This window comes from Callorhinus ursinus, unplaced genomic scaffold (genome assembly GCF_003265705.2).
Source record: "Callorhinus ursinus isolate GAN/ISIS: 27379988/994484 unplaced genomic scaffold, GSC_fseal_2.0 scaffold12, whole genome shotgun sequence".
Lineage (NCBI taxonomy): Eukaryota > Metazoa > Chordata > Mammalia > Carnivora > Otariidae > Callorhinus > Callorhinus ursinus.
The window spans coordinates 43,473,882-43,490,985 of NW_027397074.1; the positions used below are offsets into that span (position 1 = coordinate 43,473,882).

Consider the following 17,104-nt stretch of genomic DNA (forward strand, 5'->3'; position numbering starts at 1 on the left):
GTAGCCACATAAGATGGTGGGGAAGGAAGCAGAACTAGCCTCAAGATTGGAGCATGACCCTCAGGAAGCAGGACAGAGGTTTTTACGAGTCAATCAAAAAAGATGAAAGAACAATGATTAGACCAAATTAGAATATAAACAAACGAGCAAAAAAACCATGGGCCAGGAAAGGGTGTGTTAGTGACCTGAACATAATGCAGGCCAGATAATACAGCAACATCTTGTCATTCTCCAGCAACAAGATGACACCTTTATATGAAAAGGGAAATGTAAATCGATGCCGTTTTCTTAATAGGAAGATTTTGGGGAATGTTTCTTCGGCATGGTCTCGATACTCAACTCTTTAGGGCAGAACCTGTGAGAAAGACCAAACCATGGCTTCAGGGATTCATAAGTAGGTCACAAAATTCAGTCACGCTGAAATATTTTGCTTTTCTTTTCTCATTTTCCACCATGAAACAGAATAGGATTTCTCTCTTTGAGGTTTTCCCTTCTATTTCCTCCTCCTCCTTGGGTGGGTGAGGGGGGGTATGTCAGTTTAGACCTCACCTCAGTTATCTTTCTCTGAGATTTTCTGCTTCTATTAAGCCTACTTAAGTTTATTTTGTCTTCTAAAAATAAAGGCATGGCAGGGGTGGGGAGAGTCTACCTCAACTCCATTTATTAAATAGTTTCTAAATGTCAAGTAAAATTTTATCAGTTGTAGAAGTCTATATTGCAGTGTAATTTCCATCCTGAGAGAAAAATTAATACTTTTTAGAAAGACCTGCTGTGGATCAGGAACTCCTGGAAATTTTAAAATCTTTTAACCTAAACAGCTTATTGCAAAAGCCATAAAGGAGTGTTAAGGGTCTACTCTAAGGCCAAATAGCAGGAGACATAGAAATACGAAGTGAAGTAACACAACATAAAAACTCAAATTATGCATTAATAGATATTATCTGTGACTTCACACTCATTATAGGGACCCTAAACAAGAAAACAAAAAATTGGTTTAATTTCCTTGGGTGCCTTTCTCTGGTTTAATGTTTGAATTCCTACCCCCCCGCCCCTGAGTGGGCCAAAACATATATACAAATATTTTCCAGGAGAGACTATGCAATGCTATTATAACCAGAAATCCAGCCAACTCTTTCCATGGCTTCTCCATTAAGACATAAATGAGCATCTGTTCAGTCCCATTGGACCCATCTCTGAAGTCTTAGCAAGTAGACTACAGTAACCTTTCCCCAGGCAAGGTGGAAATATGTTAACCCAAGCAAGAAAAGACACAGCTATGACAACTAGACGGATCACATTTTAAAAGAGCACTTTCCCAACTTGGGCTATAGGTTAGAATGATCTAGTTTGAGAGAGCTTTTAAAAACTCCCAGTACCCAAGTCCGACCCACATAATGAATCAGAGTTTCAGGGATGGAGCCCAAGCTTAAAAATCCTCCAGGTTTGGGTGGGTGGGGGTGGGGTGCCTGGGTGGTTCTGTCAGTAACATGTGACTCTTGATCTCAGGGTCGTGAGTTTGAGCCCCATGCATGGCATAGAGTTTACGTAAAATTAAAAAATAAAATTACAAAAATCTTCCAGGTGATTTTGATGGAGAGTCACTGTTTTAAGAGATTCATGGCAAATATGGGGGCGGGGGTCAGGGTGGGGGGAGAAATTACTTTCTTAACTAATTTACAGGCACTGATAACCAATACAATCTGCAAAAGCTATATCCTATAGGATGACCTCCTCCCTCCTCCAGAAAAGATAATTAAATTAATTTGAAGAAAATAAATTCATTAAACTCTTTTTTGGAGGGTAGGGAGCCATCAATAATCCTGTTTATATCTTCCCGTTATATGCACTAAACACTTGTAGTTATAAAAGTAAAACAGACTCATCTTAGTAAATGGGGAAAAAAAGAGAAAGGAGAAAATAACATCCATTTTCCTATCATATTAAGATAACCACAGTTAACTTTTTTAGAGTAAAAAAATAAAATTGGGATCATGCTGCACATGTGGTTTTGTAACCCAATAATGTGAAAACCTTTCCGTGTATAGTCACCTAAACATTGCTGTGAATGACTGCAAAGCAATCCATTGTTTGAAACGGCCATTATTTATTGGTGACTGAGGTTTGCTTTAGGTTTATTCACAGACACAATTAGGACCATGATCCCTTGAATAACAAAGTAAGATTAATCTGATAACTACTGAAAGGGTAAACCGTTGGTATAATGGTGGGGGGGGCGGAGTGGGGGTCGGGTGCTGATAGGTAGCAGTTGCCAATTTGATTGGTGTAAATAGTCCCACCATGGCCGATTTAAAGATGATCCTTCTAACAATGGGTTTGCAAACCTGAATATTTAACAACTGGCTCTCTGGAATCAGTTCCAGCTCATCCTTAAAGAAAACCCTGGCTAAACTAAAGTGGTTAGTTCTCTACTATTTGAATGGTAGAATGGGAGTTCTGTGAATGAAAGTGAACCACAGTTCCAGTTATCTTAACATGCTGTTGTATTTTGGGATTGAACTGTCAAACTGGTAACTGGAGCAGCTAGATGGCTAAAGTGTCTAATAAGAGTTTTCTAAAAGGTCTTAGTGTGGAAAGTGCAAGTACACTGGAAAGACCACATTTTTTGAATAGACAGACATGGGGCTTTGTGAAGTTAACCTTATTAAACCCTCTATTTCTTTAATCTGCATATGGGAATAATAATGTCTCAGTCGAGCTGGTGTTGGGATTAAAAACATCATAATCAAATATACAGTAAGCATATAATAAACGCTCTACAAATGTTAGCTGTCTTTCCCCCTTAGTAATTATTACTTCTAAGGAGATGGGTATGAATTCTTTTGACACTTTATTTGCAGGGAATTTAATGAAGTTGATCTTTAAATTACATATCTTTATGATTTAAACCAGGGGTTGGCAAACTATGGCCTGTGAGCCAAAACTGGCTTTTTTTTTTTTTAAAGATTTTATTTATTTATTTGATATATAGAGAGAAACAGCGTGAAAGGTAACACAAGCAGGGGGAGTGGGAGAGGGAGGAGCAGGCTTCCCACTGAGCAGGCCCCTGGATCATGACCTGAGCCGAAGGCAGACGCTTAACGACTGAGCCACCCAGGCGCCCCAAAACTGGCCTGTTTTTATAAATAAAGTTTTATAAAAACTTCTAGTTTTGAAGGAACACACCATGCCCGTTCACTTATAGAGTTTGACGGCTGCTGTCAAGCTACAAGGCAGGACTGAGTTGCTGGAACGGAGACCACAGGGCCTAGAAAGCACGAAATATTTACTATTTGGTCCTTTACAGAAAAGGTTTGCTAACTCATGATTTAAGCCATTCTAACTTTCCTTAAGTGAATACTTTCTTTTATATTTACATACACCCAGAGATAAATATATATTCAAAAAAACAAAGCAACTTAGGATAGAAAAAGAAAAAGATGAGGCAAGAAGAGTCTCCGAGGATTTAGAAATTGCAAAATAAATATTAGGTCGAAGAATACCTGAGAAATACTTGAAATTCCAGGATAAAGCTGAGCTCTAATTCAGTCAAGACAGTATATTTTAAAGACTATTTTATAAATGAGATTTTCTACAAGAGGGACTATTACTTCTGGACCTGGAATACACCTTAAATGTGGAACTTGGAAGAGTGAATTTAGGAGGCAGAAACTTGGAATGTTATTTATAACTTGGCAATGAAAGTGAACGAAGAAACCACATTAGTCAGGCAAAATAAGCTGATCTAACTACAGGTAAAATAACATTTCAAACACTGAAAAATGTACACAATCAAGACTGTATAGGGTAGAGGTTTAAGCAACCATTTCCCCTAATTTTTGATGTTTACATGGACTATTCTTCAAGTAGCAAATAAGTTACCAATGATCTTGACAAGACTGAAATGATACATCTTTACCACAACATAAATTAATTCTCTCAGTGGGAAATTGTTAAAATAGGCAAGGTGTCAGAAAGATTTCTTTATGTCTGAGGGAAAGGAAATGATTCCATTTCTTCCAAACATTCTTACATGAAAAATAATAAACTCTCACTTTTAAACTGTCTATTTTCATGGGGTTCTATGGCACCCATTACTAATTGGGGCAGTCATGGTTATCTGGTGTTGGCCACGAGTCACTCCACATTAAGTCAGGTATAAAACACTCTCTGGTATAAAACTGCCCCCATAATTCATATTATATATGAATAAATACTCATAGAAATACCCAGAAAAGGGGATCACAGAGTTATACTATGGTCTCATAGCATTCCTTAGATTTACATAGCAAATATTACACAAAGATCCTGGAAAGTAAATCTTCACAGAATAAATATAAGGGAAATATGGTGATCTGTGTAAAGGAATGGACAAATGCCTGACACAAATGAGCCAATTCATCCTCTACAGGAGAATGACGCTGGTTCTGTTCCTGAAGCAACTAGTTGAAAACTCCAGACCACAGAGATGAACATTTATTGAATGCTGGGGGTATACACATGCTCTCACACTTAACTCACACAAGAACCTATCTAGTGGGTATTATTAGTGATGTGTAAAGGGAGAAGTACAGATAGGAACTCTGATCCATCTGTCTCGCACGCCTGTCCTATCTTCGAAATGCCTAATCGTGATAAAACACATGGTGTCTTATCAGCCATGAGTCCCCCAAACTGCCCTTAGAAAGGAGGTTCCATAATCAGAGTCAACTAAGTTTGGGAAACTTACTAAATCCTTCCCCTGGAGAATAACAAGGCCTGCATTAAAGCCCTGCATGAAAGAAATCCGTATCTTATTAGGAAATGCCTTTCCCTCCAACTACTATTTTGTGAAGTAAATATTCTGAAACACAATTTGAGAAATACTACTGTAGTCACCTCCCTTGATAGGAGATGGCTGAAAGAGAAAGCTGCAAACTGAGAAAAATCAACTTTTTAGCCGCAGTCAAGGGGGTGATGCCACAGAGATGATGGTGTGATTCTAGGTGGCCTCTCTTTGCTCTCAGGATCAACCCACAGTGCCCTGGTCCCTGCCGAATGCCCTGGCCTCGCCTCACATGGGTCAGCTGGCCTCTTTAAGTACCTGGGACCTGCCAGGCTCCTCCTCACAGAGCTTCTGCAAAATGTTCCCTGGTGGGATGTTCCTCCTTTCCCCCTTTACCTACTTGAGTCCTACTTACCTTTCAGGGAAAGCCTTTCCTGAAAGTCTGTTGGGATGCTCTCTTATCACTGAGTTCTATATAGCACTTGTCATGGTTAAGGTTATATTTATTTACTGCCTGTCTAAACGCCGACTGTGGGGCAGGAAATGGAGAGAATGGATGGGAAAAAGAAGAGGAGGGTTCTTTCCAGCCTCCTTTGACTGTCCTTACTCATTCCTGCCCACGGAGGAGCAACAACTTAGTGGCTCTCTGAACTGGGGAGAGGGGTTGTGCGTGCTCCTCTGAGGGTGCAGGGTGCGCTCGGGTCTGCTCGGCCTCCATGTAAAAGGGTGGTTTGGGAAATAAATTGAATTCAGGGAAGACATACTAAGAGAAGCCCGAAGGTTATGGATCCAAGTTCCATTCTGCAGTTTGGCTTTAGTCACTAATGAAGTTGATTTTGATCTTTCCTCTGGCTGCTGTTTAATTTTTCAGTTGCTTCTACATCTGGGAGGGGAAGACAAGAGTGTGCTTGTTGGCCCCCTACAATACCAATGTCTCCCACTAGGTCTAACCTCCTTTGGGATGGGGATGAGGTCTCCTTTGGCTCACTATGGTAGCTCAGTGCCTGCCACACAGGAGGCACTCAGAATTTTTTTTTTAACATTCATTATGGAAAATGTTTAAAATAAGCAAAATAGGGAGAATGGTCTAACGAACCCCCGTGTACTCATCACCCAGCACCAACAATAATCAACACATGGCTATCTTCTTTCATCTACTCTTCCACCTGACTGAAGCAAATCCACTTCAGGCATTACAGATGGCAAAGGCTCAAAAAAATACCTATAAAACCATTATCACGTACAGACTATACACAATAATATTTCTTCAGTGATAGAGGACTAAATCAACAAACTCACAGAGACCAGTAAAGGGTCTGAATCATCGTTGCTCCCCGGCCCCCTTCTGCCCCCACCATATCATACATTGCACTCATGCACACGCTGTTCCCCAACAACTATCCCCCTGCACCCCTGTCCAGATGGTAGGGCTGAGCCACTCACCGGTGGGCGTGCTGCTGCGGAACGAAGAGGAGGGGGTGATGGGTGGGGTCACGGGAGGAGTAAGGCTTCCACTGCTGTGGCGTGGCGGAGTGGACACATTCCCTCGAGACACTGAGCTGGACAAGGTCAGCGAGAGCTTCGGCTGAATCTTCTTCTTTAGGGACTCCTGCTCTCGGCGGGCAGCATCTGTCATGAATCTGAAGCAACAATGGAAGGTGAGTAACCAGGCCCATCTCTGGAGCATGAGGAATGATGACAGCTCCCCCAAGTTTGACAGATGCCCCACCCTGGGAAAAGGGGCTTAGTCACAATCTCAAAGACTTACAACAGATTCCCTTTTCCTATGGGATGAAATTATCTTCCAGCTGTCTTCAGGTTCCTCACAGGTAGGCCCCATTTCTCCCTGAGGCAAACCCTCCTCGCGGGAAACTTGTACACACAGACTAGGTCTACACCCGCTGCAGTGCCTGGGGTTAGAAGGCTTCCTCTCTCTCAGAAGGTCCTCTCTTTTCTTTCAACTCAAAGAAAGCCCACCCATTCTCAAAGTTCCCCAGCACTTCCAGGTGGAAAGGGCCTCCTCCATCGGTGGGTGGGCAGGAATTATTGTTCGTACTGCTTCACTGCCGCTCGACGTATGCGGCCTCCTGAAAACGGATTCTTTTTTGTCCTACTCCAGATCCTCATGTTGTTATTTGGATTTTTAAAAATTTTCTTGGCAGACTGAAGGTCTTGTCTCCCTAACCGTTAGCTGAAACGAAAGGACACAGTCCCCATAATTGTGGCTAGCACACTGCCAAGTCCATCTCCATAAACATTTATAGAACGAGTAAATCTGCCCAAGCAGATTCAAGAGGAGAGCAGTACGAGGAGGAAGATGACGGCTAAAGATCCATTTATGTTGTGATTTTATTACCCATAAAGGGAAAGGCGACTTTTCCTGATCATTTTACTTTGGAAACTTCAAAGTTATCCCTTCCACACTTCTCTTATGTTAGTAACATTCAAACCGTTCTTTTCTCACTGTGCAACATTTCATAAATTCATGTAAAACAAGATTCAAAACAATCTACAGCATGATATCTCTCATCTAAAGAACAAACTTTTTTTGGACATATACCATTTTTTTTTTTTTTAAAGTCGGCTCCCTGCCCAACATGGGGCTTGAACTCACAACCCTGAGATCAAGAGTTGCATGTTCTACCAACGGAGCCAGCCAGGCGCCAGAAACTTTTTTTTTTGTATTATTGGAAGGCAGGCTTTGTCAGCTGCATTTCTGAAAACTGCAGCAGAAAGCCTAGTGAACAGAGTGCATGAAAGCATTTAGGGAATGAAACAGGCACCCATGCTCACTGCCTTGGCTAAGAGAACAGAACTCTGGCCTTGCTCAAGTCCTCCCTGTACCCAACCTCCCATCATTACATTCTATTTTAATACAATTCATCATTAATTAACTCCATTTGACTTAAAGTGGTATTAATGACCCAACACATTTCACATTCTGTCTAAAAAATTTCTTAGTATTTGTCTTCATTATGCTAAGAAGTTTTAGAAGTCAACAGATAGTTCCAATGCCTCGTAAAAAACTTAGCCAATCAAATACCCAATGAAACAATATTACAGTATTGTTACAATGTCTTAAAATGTCTACTCTTATACTTGGAACATGGATGGCACATTTCTTGAATGGTTTCTGCAATACAATCTAGATATATAATAAACCAGATTTTTATGAAGAACTGAATGATAATAAAGCTACATGCTTTGCCTTGAGCTCTTAGGTTTTGTGCTACAAGATGGCGAAGGTTTATTTATTTTTTATTTTTTTTAAAGATTTTATTTATTCATTTGACAGAGACACGGCGAGAGAGGGAACACAAGCAGGGGGAGTGGGAGAGGGAGAAGCAGGCCTCCTGCCGAGCATGGAACCCTGGGGCTCAATCCCAGGACCCTGGGATCAAGACCCAAGCCGAAGGCAGCCGCTCAACCAACTGAGCCACCCAGGCGCCCCAATGGTGAAGGTTTAAAAATAAAGGAACAACGCCACAAAACAGAACTGTTTGCACCTGGTAGCCAGGTACTCATTTACCTTCAGATGCAAAGTTGGCTCTATTGTTCTTAAAACTGTTTTCCACCCCCCCCCATAAACTTCTACTCAAAATATGGACTCACAGAGAAAAGCAAAGAACTAGTGCTTTCTTCTAAGTAGAATTACTAACTAGCACAGTGCCAAGCTTCTCCAATTGGGGTACATGGTAGGTGGGGAGTGGGCAAAACCATAGGATAGACATAGTGCTTCTTCCAAAAAGACCAATGGTTCTCAATGTAGGTAATTCAAGTCAGTTTTTTGTTTTGTTTTGTTTTTAAAGTAAGCTCTATGCCCAACGTGGGGTTTGACTCACAACCCTGAAATCAGGAGTTGCATGCTCTATTGATTAAGCCAGCCAGGCGTCCCTCAAGTCAGTTTTTTTAAAATGGTAAAAGAAAGCAGATACTCTATGGAGTAGAACATAAAATGTGCATCTTGCACCTTAGTGAAGAGTATGGGACTTGGAGCCAGGCAGACCGGGACTCCAGCCCTGCTTGTGTTACTATGTGACCTGAGGCAAGTTTGATAAACCTCTCTAAACCTCACCTTTGCTCCCCGTAAAATGGGACTAATGACTGTAGGCAAAGGGTCAACATACATCTTTTACCCCTTGTGCTGGAGATTTTGATCTTTGGTTAAGCTCAGGTAATCTGCTAAGATGGTATGTCAGCTATGCTAACAGTCAACACTCCTTAAGATCACACTGAACCCTGACTGGTAAATCGCTTCTGGACTGGGAAGAGTAAGAAACCATTTATACAAACTGGATAGGAAGTCAGAGCCTGGGCTTCCTGAGTGGTGATCTTGTACCTAGGTACGTCCAAGCGGGGAACCGAGGGGTATGCCCGTGGAGTGTTACAGGACCTCTGACCCCTCGTCTACCAAGGCAGCTCTCACATTTGCCGGCGGGGCATCTTGTCTACCTTGCACCAGTGAGGACTTGGCAGAAGGCATGATGCTACCCTGCTGGCAAGCTGTGGCTCTGCCCACTATTCCTCTGACGAGACCCAGGGCCCACCGTGGCTTCTGGTCATCTTGTGAGCCTGAATGTTCGTGATCAAAGAAAATCACCCATTGATGAACAGGATAGTGCTGACTTCAGAGGATGGCTCTAAGGATTAAATGAAGTAGTAGTGCTTGGGTGGCTCAGTTGGTTAAGCGTCTGCCTTTGGCTCGGGTCATGATCCCAGGGTCCTGGAATCCAGCCCCACATCGGGCTCCTTGCTCAGTGGGGAACCTGCTTTTCCCTCCGCCTGCCCCTCCGCCTGCCACTCCCCCTGCTTGTGCTCTCTGTCAAATAAATAAAATCTTAAAAAAAAATGAGATAGTAGTACCTGTCATACAGGAAGTGGCTCAGAACATGGAAGTTGTTATTATATAAAACTTTATAACACAGTTTTATCTATATATCCTGTCTACCTTACCTAACTCTAAGTTTATTGGGGAGGCACTGCATGTTCATAGCTCTGAAAGCTGCTGGGTCGTGCCTCATCTACAGAATGGATCGTGGCTTGGCTGACTGGGAATCAGCCTAGAGGGTGCACATATAGTGTCAGGTGGAAACTCTTGTCAAAAGAGGGAGGCAGGAGGGGCGCCTGGGTGGCTCAGTCGTTGGGAGTCTGCCTTCGGCTTGGGTCATGATCCCGGGGTCCTGGGATCAAGCCCCGCATTGGGCTCCCTGCTTGGCAGAAGCCTGCTTCTCCCTCCCTCACTCCCTCTGCTTGCGTTCCCTCTCTCGCTGTGTCTTTCTCTGTCAAATAAATAAAATTTAAAAAAAGAAAAAAAGAGGGAGTTAGGAGAGGAGGGAGACAGGCGTGGGGTGGGGGTGGGGGGCAGGCTTCTCTGTGTCTTCTCACCCCAGTGAAACAGTATCAATAGCTCATGCCTTTTGGGGCACCTGGGTGGCTCAGTCGTTAAGCATCTGCCTTTGGCTCAGGCCATGATCCCAGGGTCCTGGGATTGAGCCCCGCATCGGGCTCCCTGCTCCATGTGAAGCCTGCTTCTCCCTCTCCCACTCCCCCTGCTTGTGTTCCCTCTCTCACTGTGTCTCTGTCAAATAAATAAAATCTTAAAAAAAAAATAGCTCATGCCTTTTATTGTAAAATACTCTCCTACAGCTCAGATATAAAACAACCATAAGAAACCACAACAATGTGCCCACACATCCCCTACCTTCACCCTGACAGGAGTTTGGTCAGCTATGGACAACAATCTATTTTAGGCTTATATCTGCTAAGTGCTTTCTAGAAGTGAGAACGAGACATCATGTTAAAAGCATTAAACATGAAACTCATAAAGCACTTCTGCCAACCTTCCTCTCCCTCTACCCTCCCTCCTCCTCTCTTGGATTGCTGGTTGTGAACTTGCTCGCAGCTCAACTTGTAAATCAGGGCAACCCTGCCATACCAACATACACAGCTGCACGATTTATTCCCAGGGACCACACACACACACACACACACACACACACACACACACACACACACACACACGTGTACACACCTCGGGAACAGTGGTTACAATTCACCAGCTTCTCACTGGCAATACTGCCTGGCTCTTCCTCCTTCACTTATCAACCATGACTTGACCTATTTTTTGAGACCTACTAAACCCCAAAGTTTTAAAGCAATGTTCCACCAATACAGCTCTTTGTCAAAAGATGGGCAGATTCCCAATGGCAAGGCATCCCTTGGGGAGCCAAGTTTATAAAGAACCTGATGCGGCAGAGGAAGACCTGAGTACAGCCAAGAGCGGGAGACTCGAGTGGTTTAGCTTTGACCAGAAAGGCAGGTAAATCTACTTCCCATCTTGAAGGCAGCTGCACTGTGACACATCCTTGAAGGACCACAGCCCCCATCCTTCCATCGTCCCTATTGGAAATGTCCCCCGTATTCCCACGGCTGAGAGGGAAGTCAGGCTTGGGAAGCCACATCACCCTGTGGTCTGCATTTTTCTTGATGCATTTTGACATGATGGGTCATCTTTTCTGAAGCCCTCAGTAATAGCAGCCAACATGGGGGCACTTCAGAGCTGGAAGAAATCCAGGTAAGCGCACCTAGTCTAAACTCCTCATTTCTCACATTAACTGGGAAATGAAGTGGAGCGGCCTGTGCAAGGTCACTTTGCTGGCGAGGGGGCAGAACTGGCATGAGTGAACCTCAGCCTCAGAGCTGCACCCAAAGCTCCCAGCTCTGCCGCGCTGCCGTGGGCATGTCAAAGACCTCGGAGCTTTCTTGCTTTTGCCTCAGAGTCCTGGTCTTCAAGGTTGAAAAGGCTCAAGGATCCAGAGCTCAGGGCGTGGGGAAATGTAGAGGGAACCCCTCTGGGGGTTTATATGTTGGAAGTGGGGTGGGTTGGGAGACAGCAGGCCTCATTCTCTCCACGTCGGCCAAGCTCTGCTAGGTGGGGCTGCCTGACTCCTGGGGGGACCCTGGCTTTGTAGCCTCACGGGGCTGTGACGTGAGGAAGCCTGGCTGTGCCCACCTCCCCGAATTCTTTCTGCTTTGCAATGGGATCTGTTGTAATCTTGTAGTAGAAGCGTGCTATTGTGGGTTTGTACTGGCTTGTGAGAGCTGGTCATTAAATTTTCAGGGATTCTTACGAGCCAGTTGTTAAACACCCATTATTAAAAATTAAATTATGTGAATTTATAATTAAGTATATTTTTAAATATCCTATCTCTTTGCTGTAATTATCATATAATGGTATGCTACTATACACCTCTTCCCAACTCTGTTCAATGACACCACGTTGGTAGACTGAAGTTGTTCCACAGTGGGAGTATTTACACCATGGATCAGGGCTTTTTTTCTCTCCAAAAGTCAGTTATTCAACATTTATCAGAACACCTTGTAGTTATTATTATTGTTTTTTTTTTAACGTAGAAAAGAGCACTTGAACCAGACTCCTTGCCTACTCCCTAACAGAGCCAATCAGGGAAGGGATAAAGAATATATAATAAAGTCTTCCTTTCCTTTTAAAAATTATTAAAATACATCTCATTGAAATACACTTATGTAAACATTTTTATGGGTTTGTGGCTTGCGTTTAAAAACGTTTTTTCAAATTGTGGAATATACGTGTACGCACACCCACACAAATGAGTGTATGTATTGACATGAGCCGCTTAAAGAATAAAATGACAGTCTATAAACTCACCAGTTTAAGAAAAAAAAATATTACCATAAGTTCTGAAGTTGCCAGATACAAGTATGGTTGATTTTTCAGGGTATTTTCCTTCAAGTATTGCCTTTCTACACAGAGTGAAAACTGGGTATTTCTTAAGGAAAAAAAAGTCACCTGAGAGTTCATTCACTGTTGACTAACAGCCTGGAAATCTGTGGCCAAGCAGAGCCATGTTTTCATTTTGAAACTGAAACTGCCATAGGATTAACTAACTTTCCTACAAATCAGAAATGCCCACGTTACTTTAATTTAATATGGTCATTTGTAGTAATATTTGTTATTGCTAGGGGAAGTACATATTCCTTAAGTAAATTTTCAAGACTCCATTATAAATCTTTTAAATCGTTAGACCACAATGTTCATTCAGTCTGACATGGTGAATGTGGAAACATGAATATAACACCACAGGGGGAAAATGTCAAACTGCTGGTCCAGGGAGACCAGTTTCAACCACAAACTCAGGAAATTTACAGATTTCACTGGAACCTGGGCAGAAACCCCACTGCCACCTACTCTATGGCCAAACACCTGGGCCTAAGTGTCCTGCTGGGGAGAAAACCACATGGCTTTCCCTGGCTCTGGAGAACCCAGGCATGGAAGTGACCACTCAAAACTTGGGTCTCTCTTGGAGAAACTTGAAAAGAATCTATACTACGAGATGCATGGTGTGGTTTTGTTATTATAAGACTCTGGAGAGGGCGTGTGGTCCAGAGGCCTGAGCTGTGCATCAGGAGGCTTGTTCTGGGGCAAAGAAGCCAGTGGCCTCCAGAAGTCCCAATGCTCTCTGTTCTGGCCTTGGTTTGTCTACTTGTTAAAATGGAAGCATTCTGTACTATGATGAGCACTGTGAATTGTCTAAGACTGATGAATCATAGGCCTGTACCCCTGAAACAAATAATACATTATACGTTAAAAAAAATTAAAAATAAAATGGAAGCATTCTGGCTTTATGGATATATGTAATATATCACCCCTAAGTTCCTTCCCAGCTCCAACAGTCACTGATTTCAGCAACAGCATCGTGCAGTGAACTTTTATTTTTAACCTCAACCCGTTGTAAGAAGCGAATGTCATATTGGGAGCCTGTACACATATGTATAATTAGGTCTGCAATCTGCAATTTTGAAATTTCCAAAGCTCCGAAAACTGGAAAACTTTATAACTTTGGCAGCAGAATTCATTGGGAGACAAACCCTGAATTGAACTGCTTAAAGGCTATTTACACTATTTATTGTATTTAGTGTAAATATTCACATGCCTCACTGCACAAATATTAATGTGGTTGATTCCAAGGGCTGCCCCAGACCCTGCAAGGAGCGTTATGTAATATGTGGCATTTGCACCATATTACCTTTCTGAAATCAGAAAAAGTATGAAAAATTTCTGAAGTCAGAAAAATTATAAAACATATCTGGATGCGAAGAATTTTTATGTAATTTGTCTGAAACAAAAATTTCATGAAACAATCCTTCCTACATGTGATATACTCTGATATCTTTCTATTCTATTTCATTTTAACAAAATATCCTGGCCACTGATTTCTTGACCTCCTAACGGGTCAGAGCCTGAGTTTGAAAATATTAGTGTAGCAGTTAAGAGGGTGGTGGGCTTTGGAGGTAGACCATTTAGATTGTAATCTCTGCCCTATGCTCTCCAGCTGTGTGACCCTGGGCCAGTTACCTCTCTGTGCCTTAAGTTCTCTCTCAGTAAAGAGTGACATGTTAGTAAAGGTCTTGTCCTACAGAGTCGTGAGGATTAAGTGAGTTAATACATGTAAAGCACCTGGAACAGGGCCTGGCAATTTGACCTTGATAAATGTTAGGTTGCTGGTACATAATGAATACGAATGAGATTTGTTCTGGAAATCCTAATTCACAAATCTTTCATCTCTGACATTACATCAGCAATTGGTTATTTCTGAGCTGAATTACTGAATAAGAGGATAAGCACCTGCCATCATTAATTCTGCTGATTCTGAAAGCAAAAAGGCACCCTTACTGATTCTGAGCATATTTATTACCCTAGTGCTGCAATCACAGAACATTTGAGAAGGTACTTTTAGTAGCTAGAATACAAACAGAAGGTCCCTCTCCTGAGGGACAACATGCTTGGGGAAAAGGGTGCGATCTATAAATCCCCACATTTCCTCTTTACTTCTCTGAGAAGAACCAAACTGTAGAAGGTCTCTAACAGGGCAAATGACAGGAGACCATCCACACAGCTAGCTGACAAAAAGACATCTTTCGATGAAGTTTAAGCCTGCCCTCGCCTTGGGAGATTCCTAAAGTTGCACAGGACCCTGTCTGGTCCACAACCAGACCCTCTGTACAAAGCGGCGCATCCAGCTACTTCATTGGAAGTCCAAAGCTCTGTTCCGCTTTTCCAATGGCCCTTTGGGCACTGCCATTTCTCAGTGAAAACAAATTTGTGAAACCCAGAAAGCCTTTGAGGAAAGCTGCAGGGGGCTGGCAGGTAGACCATGAGGTTCCAAGCACTCCCAAATCTGGTAACTCACGGCTCCAGACAACCGGGATTTCTGACCTGACAAGGACACAATCGATTTTCCAGTGCAGAGTCCAAACTGTCCATTACTGATTTTTGTTTTGTCTGACTACTACTACATGCAATCCAGGACAAAGATGGACAGAAAGCCAGTGAGGAAGTAAAACCACCCACAGGACTACTACTACATGCAATCCAGGACAAAGATGGACAGAAAGCCAGTGAGGAAGTAAAACCACCCACAGGACATTCGAATATAGACAGTGGGATGTGACCATGGGAATAATGGGTACATTTCAGCATGCGATCACGTGTGGCCCGCATGTCAGAAGATCTGCTTCTCTTGGTTGCCTTGTAATGATGGTTTTCAGAACACGCATCTGCTAATCAATTCATCAGGCAAACCTTCACATTTTAGCAGCAACTTAAAGCCGCAGTGCAGTTGAAGGAGTATTTCGTTAAAACAGCTGGTCAGTGAAACATAACCTGTAAGCAACAAATGGAGTAATTGCTTGTCCACGCCCTTTTATTAACAGAGGAGGCTTTTCTGGTGATCACTGGGAACTTAATAAATGTTCTTCTCAGTAGACAAAAGTAGACAAAATTTAGACTCCCGAGTAATGCTAATTTCAGAAGGTTTCTAATCATGTTTCCAATAAGCATACATTTCACTTCTCATCCCAGAGCTATTTTTGACTTCACAATCTGAGGTCAATGGGGTAGATTTTGAAGCTTCATAAAAATTTTTGCAATGTCACCAAAACTGAGCCTCTTTTAACATGCTGCTATTAAAAATTTAATGCTAAATAATAAAACTAAAAGCAGCACCAGGCAAAAACCCACACCATCTGATTAGATCAGTGTGGCATTTAACTTGTGAGTGAGGGTTTTCTTGCGTGTGATTTTCATCTGATACTCACATGGGTTGTGGGCATAATTTGTGAAGTACACAGCCAATGAATCAGATTTTGTTCTTGGGTACCAAACCAAGTTGACAGATTTATTGCATTAAGTAAGACTTTTCTCTCTCTTTTCCCCTTTTCTTTATCTGACACATACAGAATATTGTTCCTGGACTCTGAGGTGTTCTGGTCTAATCTGCACAAAATAAATTAACACTGAGAGCAAGCCGATTTCCTATCAGATTTTGTAGCTCATTTTTCTTATACATTTTCACTTTATTTTTGGGGACAGCAAGAAGAAAAAGGAGGGTAAGAGGAAAAAAACCAAAAAGCCAAGAGGTGATTTTTAAAAATATCTACCCTCGGGGTACCTGCTGGCTCAGCTGGAAAAGCACGAGACTCTTGATCTCAGGGTCGTGAGTTTGAGCCCCAACTGGGTGTAGAGATTGCTTACTTATAAATAAAAAAACAAATCTTAACAATCCTATTTCCTTTTTTTTTTTCCCTTAAGGCAGCTACAGTTAATTTATATTTTCCATGGCATCTAGCCTGGATATTCTAAGCCTTTAGAAAATATTTGTTTAATAACTAACATCGGTTTGCCAACTTTTATATTACTAAGTGCCAATTTTTATATTACTTTATCTACCTACCATCTACCATCACCAGCCTCTCGTTGAAAAGAAAAAGCTATTTTAACATAAAATAGGACATAATCTTAAATAAAATCCTTTCTTGGGAAAGACTGCTCTTTATTCTGCGATTGTGTTAAAAATAAACACAGGAAAAAATTTACTTAAAAATTTTTGAGATGCAGGGATGCCTGAGTGGCTCAGTCGGTTAAGCGTCTGCCTTCAGCTCAGGTCATTATCCCAGGGGCCTGGGATCAGTCCCACACTGGGCTCCTTGCTCAGCAGGGAGCCTGCTTCTCCCTCTCCCTCTGCCTACCACTCCCCCTGCTTGTGCTCTGACAAATAAATAAAATCTTACAAAAAATTTTTTTGAGATGCCAAGAAGCTACAATATTAAATGTAATTTTATCATTATTTTATAATTACATCATCTGTACACTGTATTGTTTATAGTATATTGTTTATAATTATTCTCTAGATACAAGCTATTAATAATATCTACCTTTATTGTCTATCACTGCCATTGCTAAAAATTCTGTTTCAAGGAATGTTGACCAAATGGAACTCCTACATGTGGGAGGAATCATTTGCA

The 17,104-nt window shown here is 42.1% G+C and overlaps 1 protein-coding gene across 3 annotated transcripts in view; it reads right to left on the bottom strand.

Moving 5' to 3' along the window:
• The window catches only part of JAZF1 (JAZF zinc finger 1), a 325,709-nt gene that overhangs the window by 42,335 nt on the left and 266,270 nt on the right, over nucleotides 1-17,104 (bottom strand). For all 3 annotated transcript variants that reach the window (XM_025873072.2, XM_073899002.1, XM_073899003.1), the window contains exon 3: nucleotides 6,206-6,402. In XM_025873072.2, the coding sequence (XP_025728857.1) occupies nucleotides 6,206-6,402 (197 nt within the window). The remainder of the gene's footprint in view (nucleotides 1-6,205; nucleotides 6,403-17,104) is intronic.